At 61.5% G+C, this 18,230-nt stretch overlaps 3 protein-coding genes across 3 annotated transcripts; 2 read left to right on the top strand and 1 right to left on the bottom strand.

The window, feature by feature from the left end:
- Positions 1-1,548: 1,548 nt before the first annotated feature.
- LCN15 (lipocalin 15) lies at positions 1,549-3,881 on the bottom strand. Its single transcript, XM_016211817.2, has 7 exons — positions 3,777-3,881; positions 3,259-3,398; positions 3,104-3,174; positions 2,818-2,928; positions 2,093-2,194; positions 1,733-1,810; positions 1,549-1,598 (listed from the first exon to the last, which is right to left on the bottom strand). Exons 1-7 carry the CDS (start codon positions 3,879-3,881, stop codon positions 1,549-1,551), a joined length of 657 nt encoding a protein of 218 aa, XP_016067303.2.
- Positions 3,882-6,595: 2,714 nt separating this feature from the next.
- Positions 6,596-8,364, top strand: TMEM141 (transmembrane protein 141). The gene is made up of 5 exons (XM_087823288.1): positions 6,596-6,649; positions 6,906-6,972; positions 7,274-7,357; positions 7,566-7,673; positions 8,107-8,364. The coding sequence occupies exons 1-5, from the start codon at positions 6,596-6,598 to the stop codon at positions 8,118-8,120; spliced, it is 327 nt and encodes a 108-aa protein (XP_087679414.1). The 3' UTR covers positions 8,121-8,364.
- Positions 8,365-10,553: 2,189 nt separating this feature from the next.
- On the top strand, positions 10,554-17,817 carry CCDC183 (coiled-coil domain containing 183). The gene is made up of 15 exons (XM_087823287.1): positions 10,554-10,617; positions 11,030-11,151; positions 11,556-11,633; positions 11,785-11,952; positions 12,168-12,272; positions 12,806-12,928; positions 14,368-14,493; positions 14,579-14,633; positions 15,225-15,325; positions 15,938-16,098; positions 16,321-16,489; positions 16,576-16,603; positions 16,646-16,728; positions 16,803-16,899; positions 17,653-17,817. Exons 1-15 carry the CDS (start codon positions 10,554-10,556, stop codon positions 17,769-17,771), a joined length of 1,599 nt encoding a protein of 532 aa, XP_087679413.1. The 3' UTR covers positions 17,772-17,817.
- Positions 17,818-18,230: the final 413 nt, after the last annotated feature.

The following is an 18,230-nucleotide window of genomic DNA, read 5'->3' as shown; positions in this document are numbered from 1 at the left end:
AAACAAAGGAGCCAGCCTGCTTTTAAGCAGGTAGGTTGCTAGGCGACGAGGAAGGGAGGGGTTTGGGTTGTCTTGAAGTTGAGCAGATACCAGGGTGGTTGTCTTGAAAAGTTGTACTTTGTTTGCTTTCCAGGAGGCAGTCTGGCAGATGTTGCAGGGAGGCATCTTATCAGTATTTTCCCAGGCCTGTAAAACATGCTCAGAGCAAAAGTTATGAGTTCAGAGAAGGCTTGTTTGAAGGGGAGGGGGGAGGGAACTTTCCAGACTCCTTGGTGGGAATTATCCCTGAGCCTTGAAAACAGCAGGAGGAGGGGGTACAACAATGTAGCCTTGAGAGTTGTGAAAACAGCAGGAGGAGGGGACGCAACAATGTAGCCGTGAGAGAAGCTTCTCTTTGCAGTTTGAACAGAGGGGCTGTTTGTTTGTTTTTAAATGTATCTTTATTGATTTCAGAGAGAGAGAGAGAGAGAAACATCAATGATGAGAGAGTCACTGATCGGCTACAGCCCAAAACCGGGGCACGTGCCCTGATGAGGAATCGAACCCCGATTTGCTGGATCCTAGGTCAATGCTCAACCGCTGAGCCACGCCCGGCTGGGCAAGGGGCTGTTCGAATCAGAGGAGCCAACAATCTTGGGATTTACTTACCAGGTGCTTCTCATAAACTGTGGATGGCCACAGCAAAGAAAAAGAAAGGCCTTTTCTGTCATCACAGTCTACTTTGGGGGGAGGTGTCCCCAAAAGCCCACCTGCCTGTGTGTCCCAAGGGCTCCCGGGGATCCAGCCCCGTGATGGCAGTGAACGAGGGTCCCTTGTGGGATCCCTACCCAGGCCATCGTGAGGCAGCGACCCATGCCCCAGGGGTGAGCTGGGGCAAATGGGGACACAGAGTGCACTGGGTTGGATAGTGTCCCCCCAACATTCAAGTCCACCAGGAACTCTGAATGTGAACTTTTTTGGAAATACGGTCTTTCAGATATAATTAGTTAAGGGTCTCAAAATGAGATCATCCTGGATTTAGGGTGGGCCCTACATTCAATGACGGGTGTCCTTATAAGAAGAGGGAAGTTTGCCCGGCCGGACGTGGCTCAGCGGTTGAGCGTCAACCTAGGATCCAAGAGATTGGGGTTTGATTCCTGGTCAGGGCACATGCCCGGGTTGCGGGCTCAATCCCCAGTCAGGGGTGTGCAGAAGGCAGCCGATCAATTACTTTCATCATTGATGTTTCCCTCTCTCTCTCTCCTTTCCTCTCTCTGAAATCAATAAAGATATATTAAAAAAAAAAAAAAGAAGAAGAAGAGGGAAGTTTGGACACAGACACACAGAGGGAAGATGGCCATGTGACAATGGACTCAGGGGTGGGAATGACGTGTCTACAAGCCAAGGGATGCCAGGACTGCCGCCACCACAGGAGCTGGGAGAGGCAGGGGTTCTCCTCCAGAGCCCCAGGGAGGAACCCACCCTGCCCACACCTTGATTTTAGACTGTGAGAGGGTAACTGTCTCTTGTTTTAAGCTATCCAGATTGTGGTAATTTGTTATGGCAGACTTAGGAAATCAGTGGAGGCTTCCTGGAAGAGGTGATGTGGAAGCTGAGACCTGAAGCACAGAGGTCAGGCAGGACAATGCAGAGTGGACTTGGTGGGGAGGGGAGTCTTTGGTGAGAGAGCAGGAGGCCTGGTGAGGAGAGAGGGCAGACCACCAGGCCCTGCAGGACAGAAAGGAGGCATTACCCTGGACTCCACCTGGGAAGGGTCGAGATGAGCCTCCGGGGATGCAGGGTGCCTCCTTGCCCCCTGAGGAGCATGCATCTGTGGGAGGGAAGACAGTCCGTGAGAGGCTGAGCTGGCAGACACCGCCCACTGCTTTTTGCAGCCTCCAGCCCCTGGGTGTTGTGGGGATGGGTACAGCCACCCCCACACGAGGGTGGAGCTGAAAGACTCTCCCTCCCGAGCTCCCCCAAATTCTCTGGCTTGGGGTGTGTGGGGGGAGAAGGGGGCTGTGGGCAGGAGTGGCTGGAGCTGCTGAATCAGCAAGGAGGGCTGAAGACGGGGATGGGCGGGGATGGGCCGGGCGGGGCCTGGCAGGGGTACCTGACTTCGGCAGCATGACCATCATGTCATCCGGGAGCCCCACCGTGGGGTAGAACAACCTGAAGGCATTTAGGGCCTGGGGACTCGCTTCCGGGGTCCGGCCTGGGACAAAGCAGGGCCCTTGTGAACCCCATGGCTCACAGAGGTGAGGGGGAAGGAGAGAGGGTGTCTCCTGGCCTCACTTCCTTGAGGGCTGACAGCAGGTCCGCCACCCGAGCTCGGGCAGGTTGGGCAGGAAAGTGCCCCCTCGCTGAGGGGCTGGTGGGGACTGGAATTGGCCCAGAGAGGCGCCCTTTCCTAATTCACACAAGGGCGTCCAGGAGGTTGGGGACCCAGATGTTCTCCCTTGCCATGCTCCCCTGAGCCTCCCCCCCCCCATAGGCATCTTTTCCTACAGCTCCCAAGGCCGCCCTCCCACCCTCACCCCAGCCTCTCCACCTTGGGGAGCTCCACTCTGCCGATACCCCAGATATTAAAGCGGAACAGGATCTCAGCCCTGGTTCCGAGTCTCAGGCAGCCGGGAAGATGGGTCCCCGCCTTCAGTGCCCGGCCCTCAGAGGCCCCTCCAGTCAACCCATACCCATCCAAAGCGCTGTGGGGTCCCCCCCGCCCCTACCTCACACCCGCATGACCCTTGCCGGGCCCAGACGTGGAAGTGAGACAAGAAGGGAAAAGCAGGGTCTGGGGCAGGTACTGAAGGGGTGGGATGGGGGGCGGGGCCTCACTGTAGAGCTGCACCATGGTGCTGAGCGCCCCCTGCAGCTCCTTGTAGATGTAGACCACGGCGAAGGAGCTGTAGTCCGTGTCCACGACGCGCAGGTCCAGGTAGCCCAAAGCTGCGGAGGAGGAGAGCTGCAGGGGCCCGGACTGACCCCACCCACACTGGCCTCTGCTTCCAGTGGCCGTGGGGGAGGGACAGGAGATGGCAATGGAGAGTGAGTCCTGAGTTTAAGGGGAGTCCTATGAAGAATCGGCGTCAGGTGCCTCTGAAGGCGATGGGGCAGGACCTACCTGGGACTTTGAAGTGTCCCTCGGAGCCCACCTTCAGGTACTCGGCATCCACCTGGTTACAGCCATCAGCCCTGGGGGTGCACAGCCCACTCACTCTCCGAAGCTGCCCAGGCTCACCCCGCCCCTCCAGCTGCACCAGGCCCCACCGGGCTCACCGAGGGAACTCCATGTGGACGCTGAGGTTGCCCCCCGCCATGGCTGTGATGGCACTGGTGGACATTAGCAAGTGGTCCTTCTTGCTCTGGAAGACCTTGCAGTCGGAGGCCATGGAGACCACGTACCAGAGGCCTGAGAACTGCCAAGTAGCTCACTGAACAGCAGACTTGGGGACCCAGGAGCACAAGGACGACAACCCAGAACCAGGACTCATCTGAAGCCACACAGCCCTGGTCTCTGGAGTGTCCACCTCTTGGGTCTGAGACTGGGGTGGACGAGAGCCCTGTTCTGCACTTACCTGGGGCAGGTCACGTCACCACCGTGAGCCTCAGTACCCCCCTGTGAAATGGGTCAGTGACCACCCCCCACACAGGGTGGTTTCAGGGTTATATAAAGAGCTAGTCTAACGGGATCAAGGCCCAGCAGGTGGAGACGCTGTTGCTGTTACCCCATTGCTGTGTGTTCAGCAGATGCTCAGCCCCCAGCCCACCACAGAACAGCACAGAGCCTCCGGTACCTTCTTGGCATCAAACTCTGGCTGCACCAGAACATCAGCCCAAGCTGTGGACACCCAGAGTAGCGCCAGGATCTGGCCCACGAGGACGGATGACTTCATCCCCATGCCTGTCCTTGGCCCTTGGCACCGTGTCTGAGCCCCAGCAGGCCCAGTTTTATAGCCCAGCCCAGGAGCAGGGCTTACCACATCAGCAGATTGGGGAGTGGAAGGCATCTGAGCTCCGGAAACTCAAGCCCTCCTTTGTCCATTGTGTGGCACAATCACTCGAGTGTCCCCACCGGCTCCAGGGGTCATTTCCTGGCAGGCTCCAGAAAGCTGGGCTCTCACCTCCAAGCTGTGGATTTGTCCCCCCTAACCTGCCAGTCAGTCCTGGGGTCAGGGGCCCAAACAGAGACTGTCGTAGCCTGCAGGGACCCGGATCCTCAGCTCCTCTGTCCATCTCTGGTCTGGCTGGGGCTGGAGGCCCAGGGCCCTTGGGGGTGCTGCTGGGAAGCATTGAGGCTCAGGTTTGCTCTAGCCAGCAGGTACCCTCTGGGGGCCTGGGTCCCCCACAGTCCTCACTCCCTCTGCTCCCCACACAGTAGTGGATTCACCACTGGCCAGGCCTCTGGACCTCATCTAGGGGCAGAGCCTGTGCCAGGGCAGATGTGACAGGTGACATCAGAGGCCAAGGCGCCCCTCACTCCAGACCCCTACTGCCTCCATGCAGCCACTTGCTGGGCCCCCAGCAAACATGTCTGGAGGGTGGGGCTGAGCTGCCACTTAGGATGGATTACGGTCTCAGAACCACCTAATCACCAGTTGCATAAGTGTTCAGGCAGGAGTGTCGCCAGGGAGGTACCACTGGCTGGTTGGGGCTTGAGGCGCCAAGGCCTTTGCAGGTGATGTCTCGTGTCCACGCAATGCCAGGAGCAGCACACAGCCTCGATACCCCGGGGTCCGTGGAGAGGGCCAGAACTACCAGTGCTCCAGAGTGGAAGGGGGTCCAGTCTGGGGTGGGAGAAAGACCCTCATCCCCAGCGTGCGGGAGGGGTGGAACCGAGGCTCCTGCTTGGCGCCTCCACAGGGTTTCAGAAGGCACTGGCTCTCACCAGGCCCCTGACTCACAGGATAGAAGGCAAAGTCTTCCCATGAAAATTTTACAAAACACACATCTTCTAAAGGACTTGGACCCAGAATCTACAAAGAACTCTTAAGACTCAATAAAAAAAAACAAATACCCAATTAAAAAAAAATAAAGGAAAAAAGTGATTTAAAAAGACATTTCACCAAAAAAGGCATTCAGATGGAAAACAAACACATGAGAAAATGCTCAACATCATTGGTCCTGGGGAGAGGCAAACGGAGACCACCTGAGACACACCTACACACTTGTCTGAATAGCAGCATGTTTTTTAAAATTACCTTTGTTGTTGAAAGTATTACAAATGTCCCCCCTTCTTCCCCCCCTGACCCCCTCCTCCCCACTCCTGCCCCCTCCCCAGGCCTTCACAGCACTATTGTCTGCGCCCCTGGGTTATGCATATATGTATATAAACTCTTTGGTTAATCTCTTCCGGGCCCCACTTCCCTCTGCTAATCTGGATCCTGATATCCTTCCAGTAATCTCCTACTGGCAAGGTGCCTGCGGGTCCCACCTTGGGTGGGTGGGTGTCCTTACGCACCCACACGCTTGTGCAGCTCACAGTGTACACATGGGCACACCCACACAGCCTGCAGGGTGGAAGGGCCCCTCCTGGAGCCAGGCACCTAGTGCCCCACAGGGCTTGCAGAGGAAGAAAGTTCCAGAGGAGCAAGGAGCCCTCCTCCAAATCAGTCGGCTCCAACGGAGCCTTTAGGACAGAGAAGGGAGTGGCCTCTGGACCCTATCTGGCCCATGTGGTGGGGACCCCAGCAGCATTTCCACAGAGCTTCCTGAGGCACCCAGAGGTGAGACCCTGGGGGAGACCTGCAGCATGCCCAGCCCCACCCAGGCTCACCCTGTCAGTGTTGGGGGCTCACAGCCTAAATAGGCCGCCCTGTGCTGGGAGGCGGGCAGGACTCCCGCGGAGGGGGTCCGGCTCCAGGGACCAAGTTGGAGCCCTGAACCTCTCCAGGGCAGACAGGCACATGGGCTGCAGCCTCATGGGCTGGGGACACTCTCAGGCCTCGGAGTGGGCTCCTCACCCTGCAGCTCCAGGTCCTGGGACCTCTGTGGGTTGGGTCAGAGAGCACAAGAAGCCTGGGGCCAGGAAGGCCCTTCAGGGAAGGGCCACCCCCACCCCCCACCAGCCCAGCCTTGGGGCCACATTGACTCGGGGGTCCCAGGGGCCCCCCAGCCCCCACCGGCCAGCACAAGGACCTGTCCCCTCCTTGTCCTGTTTTCCCTCTCTCCCCCGGCTCTGCTCACCCGCCTGCCCTTAAGGGCCGGGGTTCTGCCTCCTCCGTGGGCTCCCCAGCTCCCAGCACAGAGCCCGCACCAAGTATGGGCTTATAGTATTTTTGGAATTTGCTAAATAACCCTTTGATACATCACTACTCCGTGGTCGTTTTCAAGAGATTGAATCCCTAAGCAAAGCCCCACCCCAGCAAGCAATTCCATCAACGCCCCTCCGCCGCTGACGGCGTCTGAACGGGGCAGGGCGGCCGAGCGCGCGCCCGCCTCCCGCCGTCCCGGCTGCGAGGAGCGCCAGGCCCCGCCCCTTTCCAGGGCACGGCCTCCTCCGCCCCGCCCCCTCCGCCCGCGCCTGCGCAGATCGACCTTCAGGTCCCGCCCCTCCCGCCACGCCCCGCACCTCCGCCCGCGCCTGCGTGGACCCGACGGCCCGGCCCCGCCAGCCATGGTGAACCTGGGCCTGTCCCGGGTGGACGACGCCGTAGCCGCCAGGCACCCGGTGAGCAGCCGGCCTGGGACGCGGGCCCGCGACCTCGGGAGCTGAGCCGGGCGGGGCGGGGCTCGGTGGGTGTGTCCGCGTCGGGAAAAGGGGCGGGGAGTCGGGACCTCCGGCTCTGGGCGCCCCGGTGGGCGTGGGGCGGTGGGCGTGGGGCGGTGGGCTGCGTCCATTCCCCAGGGCCTCGCCCGCGTGCGGAGAGGAGGGACGCGGGGACCGCGCGGGAAGAGGGAGGGGCACTGAGCCTTCACCCCCCCAGGGGCTGGGGGAGTACGCCGCCTGCCAGTCCAGCGCCTTCGTGAAGGGCATTTTCACCTTCGTCACAGGTAGGCTGCTCCCGCGCCCACGCGTGTAAAGCCCTCCGCCTCCCGGCTCGTTCTGACTGCCCAGCAGGGGGCGCCGAGTCGGCTGCCCGCGGGTGCTGGGGCCCCGCGCAGGTGCTGGGGGCCGCGCGCAGGTGCTGGGGGCCGCCCGCAGGTGCTGGGGGCTGCGCGCAGGTGCTGGGGGCCGGCGCAGGTGCGGGGGGCCGGCGCTGGTGCTGGGGGCTGTGCGCAGGTGCTGGGGGCCGGCGCAGGTGCTGGGGGCCGCGCGCAGGTGCGGGCAGGCTGACGGACTGTCTCCGGGCAGGCACCGGTGTGACCCTCGGCCTGCAGATGTCCGCACAGAGGAGGTTTAAGTATCCCTTCCAGTGGAACGTGCTGGTGGCCGTGGGTGAGCGCTCCAGGGTCAGTGCCTGGGGCCCCTGAGGTGCTCCCATGTTGCCAGAGGTCACTGGCTCTTCGGTGGGGATGGGTTCCCTCTAGGGGTGTGTGTTTGTGGGGGGCTGTGTTCCAAGCACCCCTGACTCCTGGGGTGGGGCCCCAGTTCCTGGAGGGGGCCCTGCCCAAGCCCACCCCCGCGCCCCTGCTTTGTTCCCCAGTCGCAGGCTCAGTGGCCAGCTACTGGGTGACGCGAGTGGAGACGCAGAAGTGCAGCAACCTCTGGCTCTTCCTGGAGACCGGGAAGCTCCCCACAGACGTGGGCACAGGTGAGAGGCCCAGGGGCAGTGAGAAGCAGAAGCTTTGCCTCTGCTGCCCAGAGTTCTAGGTAGGCACACCTGGGGCCAGAGGTGTAGGCTGGACAGGGCCTCTCCCCTCTGGCCTGGGCCCTCGGCATGCACTTCCTGGAGTGGGAATGAGTGCAGTGGACGAAACTTCCAGAGCTCTGGGTGCAGGAGGAAGACCCAGGAGGGGTTGGGTGGCCCTGGGGTGGGGGAAGTGAGGAGTGAGGAGGTGGACACCCCAGTAAGAACGGGCAGATTGAGAGGCCAGGCATCAGGCAGCAAGCGGATTGGCCTCAGCCCTGGCCTCCACTGCCTGCATCCTTGTTGTAGCCTCGCCTTGGTCTTTGCCCCAGTAAAATGGGTGCAGGGACCATGAGCAGCTTTAGGATGTGGATCTGTCTCTGTTTGTCTTTTTCAGACCAGCGCCCCTAGGAGAGCTCCAGCCAGGGTGCACAAGACCTGGGCCCGGAGAGTTCTAGAACACAGCCCTCAGCACCTCCACACCCCAGGCCCCCCTCCCCCATTGGTCCTCCCGGCACCCTCTGGGGAGTGTGGTGACAGGACTTCTGCACTCCCTGGTGCACTGACACTCCCTTTCTGGCCCTGTATCCCCCACAGTCATCGGTGATAGATGCCGCCGGGCTTCTGGGACTAATAAACGCCTTGCTTTTTCCCACCTGAGTTCCACAGCGATTGGGAAGCAAAAGCAGGAAGAAGCTGAGAGACAAATGTCACCTTAGTGGCTGATACTGGAGGCTGTGCCAGGCAGTTCCTAACACTGAATGCCAGGATTAGACACTGCTGCCAGTCCTATAAGACAGTGAGGCCTCCCTGTGCAGGGGTCAGTTTCTGTACAACTTGGCAGGAGGAGCAGACCACAAGGCGTACAGCCAATGGCACCTGGTTCCCGAGAGACCAGGGACAGGAAGTGGCTATGCCCACCTGCCTATCCTCCCAAACACACCTGTCAGATGAAGTCATTTCTCTCCTGGGGCGTAGGGAGGTACGAGCTAGCTTACTGGAGCTCTGTCCTCACGGAACATGAGCAAGACTACCCACCTCACCCACCCCAACAGGAAGAGGCAGGTTATATAAACTTGGAGTCCACCATCCTTTGAGTTGGCTTCCCAGTCACACTGAAGGCACTCGGCTCAGGGCCACGCTGCTTGTGCCAGGTCAGCCCCTGTGCCTCTTGGCCTAGCTGGTCATTCAAAAGAATATCTACTGAGCACCTACATGCACCAGGACTCTTGGTGGGAAGGCAATGACAGGAAGCCCAAGATAACCACGGCATAAGCAACTCAGAGTCTCCTTTATGGTAAAGCCCAAGTGGGTGGTCTGGGGCTGACAGGAGCCCGGGCTCCTGTTAGTCCATTCACTGCTGTAACGGCCTCTATTCCAAGTCCACCTCATGGCCCCAGGCAGCTGTGCCAGCTCCAGCCATTGTGTCTTCATCCCAGTCACCAGGAAGGAGGGCGCATTCATTCACCATTCTGCCTACACTGCATTGGCCCGAACTGTCAGTGTACACTTGGGAAAGACACCTAGGAAGGCAGCCTTGTTCTACACAGCCATGTGCCCCGCTAAAATTCAGGGTTCCTATATCAGAAAGAAGGGAGAACCAATATTGGGGGACAGGAGGCAGGCGCTGCCTCAGGCCCTGGTGGGGGTGGGGGGCAGGGGCAGACCAAGCATATGGCAGGTCCTTCCATCTCCCTGAGCGTAAGGCCTGGCTCAGAAGGAGGGAGAGGATGAATGAAGTTTTAGACCTGACTGGACTCACTTTTTAAAAACTAGTCAGAAAGGTAAAGGGCCTGTGTAAGAGATCATAGAAGGAGTGGGTGCTGTGACAATGGGTGAAGACCATTGTTATGGCTGAAGTGTGTCCCCCAAAATTCACATATTGCAGCCCTAACCCTAGGGCCTCAGAATACAACTGCATTTGTAGACAGGGCCTCTGAAGAGGTGGTGATGTTAAAATGAGGGTGGACCCAGACCTCACCTCACTGATGATGACCTTATAAGAGGTGATGCGGATACAGACGGGTGCAGGGAAAAGGCCATGTAAGGACACGGGGAGAGGACCGCCGTCTGCAAGACCTGGAGAGAGGCCTTGGGAGGAACCAGCCCTGCTTACACCTGGATCTCGGCCGGCCGGCCTCCAGGATATGAGACAATAAACGTCTGTTGTTTAAGCAGGTGTGCGTGGCGTTTGTTAGGACAGCCCCAGCGAAGTCATGCAGCGTAACTTGGAAAAGCAACAAATCCAGTGTGCACCCCCAGAGCCCCAGGCTGTCCAGTGCTTGGGGCACACAGCTCTAAGGGATGCTTGGGCAGGGGGTGCAGAGATGGGCACTGATCCTTCCTGGAGCCAGGAATCTAAAGCTGGAGCCAGGAATTCCCGGGGGAAGTGGAGGCAGAGGTCAGGGAGAGGTGCAGTAGTGAAGGCCGAGGCTGGGGGTCTCATGACCCAGGTCACCTGGGTGTGGAGTTTGAACTTGGGGTCGGTGGGTGGGAGAAGAGATCCTGTGAGGCAGTGAGTGGTCAGGAGTTTAGGAGCCTTGGAGGGGATGGGTGGGTGCACTGCCAAACCACTCCAAGTCACCTCCCTGTAGAAGGGTGACGCCCTGGCCACCCGCCCAAGCGGAGAGCAGCCACAGGACTCAAGTGTCCAGGGGACACTCAGGCTGGCTGGGGGCAGAGGGCGGAGGCGCAGGCCGGGCGTTCCAGGGTTCCCTGGGCTTTGAGAACCTTGGCCCCCGTCACAATGGGTGGAGATTCCGGGGACAATTGAACTGAGGGTCTGCTGAGCAGGCCCAGCACATCAAGGAGGTTGGAAGGCAGGGCCCGGGGGCCACTGTGAGGATGTGGGAAGAGGCGGGTGTAGACGAGGAGATCCGGGAGCTGAAGACCATCACCCGGCTCCAGGGTGAGCCACCAGGACACAGCCCAGCCCCGCTCAGGGGCTCTGAGTGCAGGACTTTCAGGTTTAACACAGGGACAGTTGAGGGCAAACAGGCTGGTGGTCACCCTACCACCCACCTCCCAGAGAGCTGGGAGAAGGCATCCCAGGCGCCTACCACGCAGGGGGCAGGGGTGGGGAGAGAAGCTGGGGGGCTTCACAGAGATTTGTGGGCATTGTGGACCCCAAAGCCAGAGGGGACAAGAAGGGGCCCAGCTGCTTCCAGCAGGCCTGGAAGGGAACACAAGGCCCCCCACTGCTAAGCACAGCCGCCCAGAAGAGCAGGGCTGAGCAGCGAGGCCAGGGGCAGGGGCCCAGACCCGGAATCCCGGCCAGGCCCTCGGCCACACCCGGCCCCTGACCCGCTGCCCGCCCGCAGAGCAATGCCTGGCGCTGCAGGTCCAGGCCATGAAGGAGAAGACCGTCAAGAACAAGGAGACGCTGGCTCTGCTGCGCAGCAACATCCGTCGCGGGACCCAGGACTGGGCTTTGGCCAAGAAGGTGCGCGGCCCAGGCCCTCCCTGCTGCCCGGCGTGCTGAGCCGGACCCGGGTGGACGGCGAGCGCCCCGCCCCTGTCCGGGCTCTGACCGCAGCTGGGGCAGCTGGGGACGTGCGCTGGGCTGCGGTCACTCCAGCGAGCCTGGCGGGCAGGCCCCCTGACTAGGCTCCCCTTCCTGGGCTACCCTCTGCTGCGGGGGCCCCTCTGGCTCTCTGGCCTTGTGGGGGAGGCCTGGGCCCTCGTCTCCCACCCCCATCACGTCTGAGCTGGGATGTCCGGGATGGGGTCCTGTAGCGCCCTGCCTCCCGGGGTCCTGCTGCGGGGCTGGCCCTGGGAGGATGCCTGGAGGGGCCGGCGGCAGGGGGGCGCAGAGGCGCCCCCAGCTCAGCCGCCGCCGCCCCGCAGTACGACCAGCGGTCCATCTCCAAGGCCTGCGGGAAGAACGTGCCCACGAGGCTGGCGAATTGCCGCAGCACCATGGAGGTAAGGCGGCGAGAGGGGTCCCCCGCCCCTCGCCCAACGACGCCGCAGAGCCCGTGCGGGCAGAGCGAGACCCCACCCCAGGGTCCCTCCCCGCCCGCCCCGCCGCCCGCGAGCCCGCGGCCCCCCGCGCACCGTGCCCTCCCCGACCCAGGTGGCGCGCGAGAGGCTGCGCAAGTACGTCTTCGACCGCGTGAACGTGCACAACGTGCTGATCCACCTGGTGCGGCGGCGCGGGCAGCAGCTGGAGAGCATGCAGCTGCAGCTGGACGGCCTGCGCAACCAGCCGGTGGCCACCAAGGAGCAGCTGCGCCTGCTGCAGGTGGAGGCGGGGGCGGGGCGGCCTGGGGGCGGGGCTGGGGCTGGGGCGGGGGGCCTGGGGGCGGGGCTGCGGCGGGGGCGGGGCGGCCTGGGGGCGGGGCTGCGCCGGGGCGGGCATGGGGCGGGGCTAAGCGGACGCCACGCCCCCCCCGCCCCGGGCTGGCCTCCGCACCTGCAGGGGGCCTGGCTCTCACGGTGCCCTCGGGCGGCCCCCAGGTCATCCGCCAGTTAGAGAACAACATCGAAAAGACGATGATTAAGATCACCACGAGCCAGAATATCCACCTGCTGTACATGGGCCTGCTGGACTACCTGAAGAAAGTGAGCCCCGAACTCCAACCCGAACCCGGGGCCCAGGGGCCCCAGCTAGGTGGGAGGGCCCGGGTCTCAGGCCCCAGCCTGCACGCAGGGCTGGGCTCTCGGAGGGAATGGGAACCACGCTAGCTGGTCAGGGCGGCCTGTACCTGGAGGCCCCAGTCCCAGACCGCACACCCGTTTCGAGCCCCTTTGTGGGTCTCCTGGGTTTCAGAGCCACCTCTCATACAGTGACACATCCCATCACAACCTCCTTGGAAGTGTCACTGGGCTGTCTGGCCCGGGGCAGTGGAAGAGTCCACTAGGGAGATACTGTGTGCGGCTCCTTTCACCTGCTCTGTGCCTGGCAGGGAGCTGGGGCCCCAGGCCACTGTCCTCGGGGTGCTCACAGTCTGAGGCGAGGGGACAGGGGCAGGCACAGGACACTCTAGAACTGGGAGGGGCCAGGGAAGTTGCCTGGAACAGGGGCAGCATGCTGTAGGCCCGCAGCCCCCGGGCCATGAGGCTCTGTGTCCACCTGCCCTGCCCCTTCAACTCAGGAGCTGGCAGGATACCCCACAGAGCTGGACAAGCTGCAGAATCTCGTGGTTGACTACTGCTCAGAACTGCAGGATATGACAGTCATGTCCCAAGATGCCATGATGATTACTGATGAAGTCAAGGTGAGCTCAGTTCCCCGGGCTGGGGGGCCCTGCGGGGCTCCCTGTCAGACCTGTCTGGCCCAGGATCCATTAGGACACCTCCATGCCCACACCACCTGCGATCGCTGGAGTCCAGCAGCCCCCCACCAGCCTGCTCTGCTCACACTGTGGCCCTGGACAGAGGGAGCCCCATTAGACAGGAAGCCATGGGGTGGACAGAGGAGGGAGAAAACTGGCCTGGGCCAGGCAGAGCCACCCACTCACCCAGTCTGTGCCAAGGCCCCTCAAAGCTGTCCTCATGAAGGGGCAGTGTGAGGAGGCAGCCGCTCATCCAGTCGTCCATGTCACACAGCCTCTGGCCAGCGCAGCAGAGAGACATGGGTACTGTGGGGCGCTGACCTGCTTGGGGCAGTAATGCTGAGAGGGCCCACAGGAGGCATGAGGAGCTGGCGCCGAGAGGCTGCAGAGGAACCAGCCTGAGAGCAGTGGTGGCTGTGGGCAGCTGGGGCTTGGGTGTCGGCCCCCCACCTACCCTGGAGCCAGCCCCCCTAACCTGGACCCTGGGAGGAAACAGGGCAGACGGGATCAGATTTGTGTTTCAGAACAGGTGCGCTCTGGCTGCAGAGACTGGAGGGGCCCAGGGCCCAGAGGCTGGTCACTGGGGCCAGACCAGTGGTAGACGGGGGTGGCCGAACCCAGAGGGAGCTGAGAAGCCTTTAAGAGGTCGCCCGATGATGCCCTAGCCAGTTTTGCTCAGTGGTTAGAGCATCGGCCCTCGGACTGAAGGGTCCGGGTTCAATTCCGGCAAAGGGCACATACCTTGGTTGCAGGCTCGATCCCCAGCCCTGGTCAGAGCACGTGCAGGAAGCAACCAGTCGGTGTTTCTCTCTGTCTCTCTCTCTCTGTGTCTCTCTCCCCCCCCCCTTCCACTCTCTGAAAAGCAATGTAAAAAATATCCTCAGTTGAGGATAAAAAAATTAAAAAAAAGTCAGCTGATGAGGTGGCACTAAGCCAGATGTGAGTGGTGAGGGACGGAGCAGCCCCCAGGATGCGTCAGCAAGTGTGGATGGACCATGGCGTTCACCACGGAAACAGGACAGGAAGAGACCAGGTTTGGGGGAAGAAGATGACTTCATTTGTAGACACGTGGCATCCACTTTAGTGAGCTCCGAGTGGGGTTGGCCACGAGGCAGCTGAGGTTGGCCGGAGCCATGGCTGTAGCTGGGTGACGCGGGCGGAGGAGGGCAGTGCAGGGAAGGAAGGCATCACCGCTGAGAGGCCAGGCGGAGGGGACAGCGGAACCCTGAAGGATGGTGAAAGCGGCAGGCACCGTGTTGTAGGAAGGCCTCGAAGGCTGTTCCCAAATCTAGGGAGACGGGGGCTGAAAGTGACCACCGGATTTAGCACAAGTGACCACTGGATTACTGAAACGGACCCCCGCCGCCTCCCCATGTCCCCAGATGAACATGAGACAAAAGGAGGCGACCTTCATTGAGGAGCGCCGGGCGCGGGAGAACAGGCTGAACCAGCAGAAGAAGCTCATTGACAAGATCCATACCAAGGAGACCAGTGAGAAGTACCGTCGGGTGAGCGACCAGGGCCCCGTGTGCACGAGGACAGTGGGGGGCGGCTCTTCAGCAGAGGCTGCTGCTCACCTCAGCCCCCCACCAGGGCCGGAGGGACCTGGACTTCCCCTCCAATCTGGTGAGGACAGAATCCATCAAAGGTAAGCACTCAGCTCCCTGCCCGCCCTCAACCAGGGTCCTGAGAGGCCAGCACTGGCTCAAGCCAACCAGTCAGACCACCGTTGAGGCCCCAGTGAGGGAGACAGACGTGTCCCTGCCTCTCCTTGGCCATACCTGCAGAGGCCGAGTGCCAGCGGTCACCAGCTTCAAGGCTACCTGCTGTGGACGCATGGCCAAGTGTGACTGAGGCCCTGGCTTCTCAGCTGTAAACCCCACAGGCACCCCAGGGCCTGGTCACCCACTGACTCGTCAGAAGAGACAACTCGAGTCCCCTGGGCCCCTGAGCTTCCTCTGAGAAGCTCCACTAAGCCCCACCAAGCCAGGGTGCTTCCGGTCCTCCTCTGGATGGCACTGCCCTGGGGCACCCCTGAAGTCCGGTTGGGGGGAAGCAGGGTCAGGTGCAAGCTCCTATGACAGGGACCCAGTTCCTGGGCGACCTTCCCTGGTGACAGGGAAGGTATGGAGGCCTCTGAGGCCTTGCAAAGCACTCCCACTGCATCCCTGTATGCTGGCTGTCCTTCCCTCTGCTCTGCTCTGCTCTGCTCTGCTCTGCTCTGCTCTGCTCTACTCAGTGAGGAGAAGAGATACCTCCAAGGCCGACATCGAGTACCAGGCAAATATGACTGCTTTGGTGGAGAAAGTCAAGACCGCTGTGCGCTGCTCCCACCTCTGGGTACTGCTCCCTGGCACTCCTGAGGTGTTGGGGGAAGGGCAGGTGGGGGCCCCTGTTGAGCTGGGCCAGGTTCTCTGGAATACACAATGCTGTGGCCCCCACAACTCAGAGGAGAGGGCCCTCCCGGGACACAGCTGGCACATCCCAGCCTGTTCCAGGGGATAAGAGAGCCACAGAATCTGAGGATCTGAAGACCTAGGGTGTGGCCTCCAACTCCAACCCCATCCCCTTTTCAAACCAACAACATTATAATCAGCAGCTGCCTCTCCACCTGCCCCCCTTTTATTTTAATCCGATCTAGGTTTATTATTAGTTAGCCTCAAGCTCCTGTCCAGCAGGGCCCTGACATAAGCCTGTCCATCCTTGGACAAGCGCCTTGCAGCCATGCAGTCTCTTAGTGGTGGTCTCCTGACTCCACCCTCTGCTTGTTGTGAGGGTTATGTGCAGTGACACACCTGGGGCACTTCACCCGATGGATAGTTGGCTCCCTATAAGTCCTCAGTGCCTGGCTGCCATGGACATTACTGACCACTGGGAGGGACCCAGAAGGAACCAGTTCTGTGGGCCCTGCTGAGATGGCCCACACCTGATTCTCCCTACTGGCACCGCTAGGACATTGCAGGCCAGTTCGAGGCTCAGAAGAACACGGAGAACAACCTGCAACTGCAGATGAAAGATTGTGAGGAGAGGCGGACTCAGATAGGGGCTTTGATGAAGAAGCTGGAGATGGAGGAGGCGCTGCTGAAGTTCCACTTGTCGCCCGGCTCTGACAGGTACCCAGGGGCCCCGCCTTCCTCCATCTGGGCCACCCACCAGACGCAGCTGGGGCCAGGCTCTGAGCCCAGCGTATGCACTGCCAACCAGCCTGCTCATGCTCTGCAGATGAGCCGGGGACCCCACCTGCCCACATCGCAGCTCTTGAGCCCCTGAATTGAGCACAGCACCCAACTCCACCCTCAGGTCTGCACCACCTTCCTCCCCATTGTCCTCAACAGCTTTGAGTCTGTCCAGAAGAAAATGAAGGACACACTGAAGGAGGAGGAAGAGAGGCTGCAGCTGGCCTACAGTAACATGACTAAGAGCCAGAAGCTGCTGCTGACCATCCAGATGGGCATCGACAACCTGTACCTCAGGCTCATCGGCATCACCCTGCCCACGGCCCAGGTACTGGCCTGAATGGGGAGGAGCCGCCTGCACAGGGAGCCTGGGAGGAACCAGAGAGCAGACGAGCCCCTCCTTCTGGTCTGCAGAATGAAGTGGCATTCTCCAAAGGCCCGGGTAGCCTAGACGTGCAAAGCAAACTTGGCCCCGGTGGCCTAGACGTGCTCAGCAAACTGGCATACTGTGAGAGTAAGCTCCTGTACCTGGCTGACAAAGTGCAGGCGTTGTCCCCGACTGAGGAGGTAGCTCTGGGCTGGGGGTGGGGGGCTACTCGTACCATGTCCCCTCAGAGCTGACAGTCCCCCGTGCCCTGCAGATGAACGCGAAGGTGAGGGACACCCTGGAATCCTCAACTCTGAAGGATAAGCAGAACACCAGGATCAGCTTTGAGGACCTGGAGGAAGATATGATAGGTACAGGCTCGGTCGGGGCTGGCAAGCCAGGCTGCTCAGCGCGGGGGGAAGATGTGGGGTGGCTGAGCTGTGCAGGGCAGAGGCTGGGCATGCCGCTTGCTCCATCTGACCAAGACAGCCAGGAAGGGCAGGGATGGAGAGGGTGAGGGTACATGGGGAGGTTAGTGCCATTGAGAGAATTAGTACATGTCCTGACCGGGCAGCACCAGTGCCCATCAGGAGGCAGAGAGGAGCAAAGGGGAGCCCCAGGCCAGAGCCCTTGTTGGGGTTCCTGTGGAAAAGGCAGGGTCCACAGCTTAAGATCAGCTCCTCTGAATAATTTTAGTGGGCTGAGGACATGGGGCTGTGCCCAGTTGTCTGGTCCCTGGCCCTGGGGTGAGCTGGGCAGGAGAATGTGGGCTTGTGTGAGATATATTTTTTAATAGTTCTTTTTTTTCAAAATATATATTGACTACAGAGAGAGGAAGGGAGAGGGAGAGAGAAACATCAATGACGAGAGTCACTGATCGGCTGCCTCCTGCTCCGGGGAAGGAGCCCGCAGCCCAGGCCTGGGAATCGAACCCCGATCTCCTGGATCCCAGGGGATGCTTGAGTGAGATTTTGATAAATGGGGGGCAGGAGGGTCTCTGCATTTGGTCAGTCTGCAAAAAAGACACCCCCGGCGCCCGGGGCGCGGCGTCCCCGGGCCTGGAAGGCCCCAAAGCCGAGCGGCGGCGGGGCGCGCCCGGGGCTCAGCCGCCCGCTCCCGCGCAGAGACCTTCCAGTTCGCCGACGTGGACCACAGCTACGTGCCCTCGCGGGCCGAGATCAAGAGGCAGGCGCAGCGCGTCATCGAGGACAAGCTCAAGGCGGCCAAGAAGAAGAAGAAGTGACCGCGCCGAGCGCGCCCGGACCCCCGCCCCCGGCTCCACAAATAAACATTTTTCCAAAACTGCGAGGGGCTCCGCGGGGAGGGGCCCTCGGAGTGAACCTGGGGAGGCGCGGCCGCGGGACCACGGCGGGAAGCGCGGGAAGCGGGGCGCTCGCTGCGGACCCGGGGCCCCGAGCCCAGGGCTGGGGGGGGACAGAGGGGCCGAGCGGAGCGCCGGCGGAGGAGCCAGACGGAGCGGACACCCGGGGACCGCCGGCGCCTGCGCACGCGCCCGCGCACGCGCCCGGCCGCCTCCCTTGGCCCTCGCGGCGCCCCGTAGCCGCGCTCCCCGCCTCGCGCGTGCGCGCCGCCGCCCTCCCTTGGTCCTCGCGGCGCCCCGTAGCCGCGCGTCCCGCTGAGCCGGTGCCAAGATGGCGGCGCTGACGGGAGCGGAGCGGCCGCGCCGGGGGCCGAGGGACCC

This window comes from Miniopterus natalensis, chromosome 12 (assembly GCF_054644295.1).
Source record: "Miniopterus natalensis isolate mMinNat1 chromosome 12, mMinNat1.hap1, whole genome shotgun sequence".
In the NCBI taxonomy this organism is placed as follows: domain Eukaryota; kingdom Metazoa; phylum Chordata; class Mammalia; order Chiroptera; family Miniopteridae; genus Miniopterus; species Miniopterus natalensis.
Note: the sequence above shows the minus strand (reverse complement) of the source record. Positions and strands in the feature narration are given on the sequence as shown.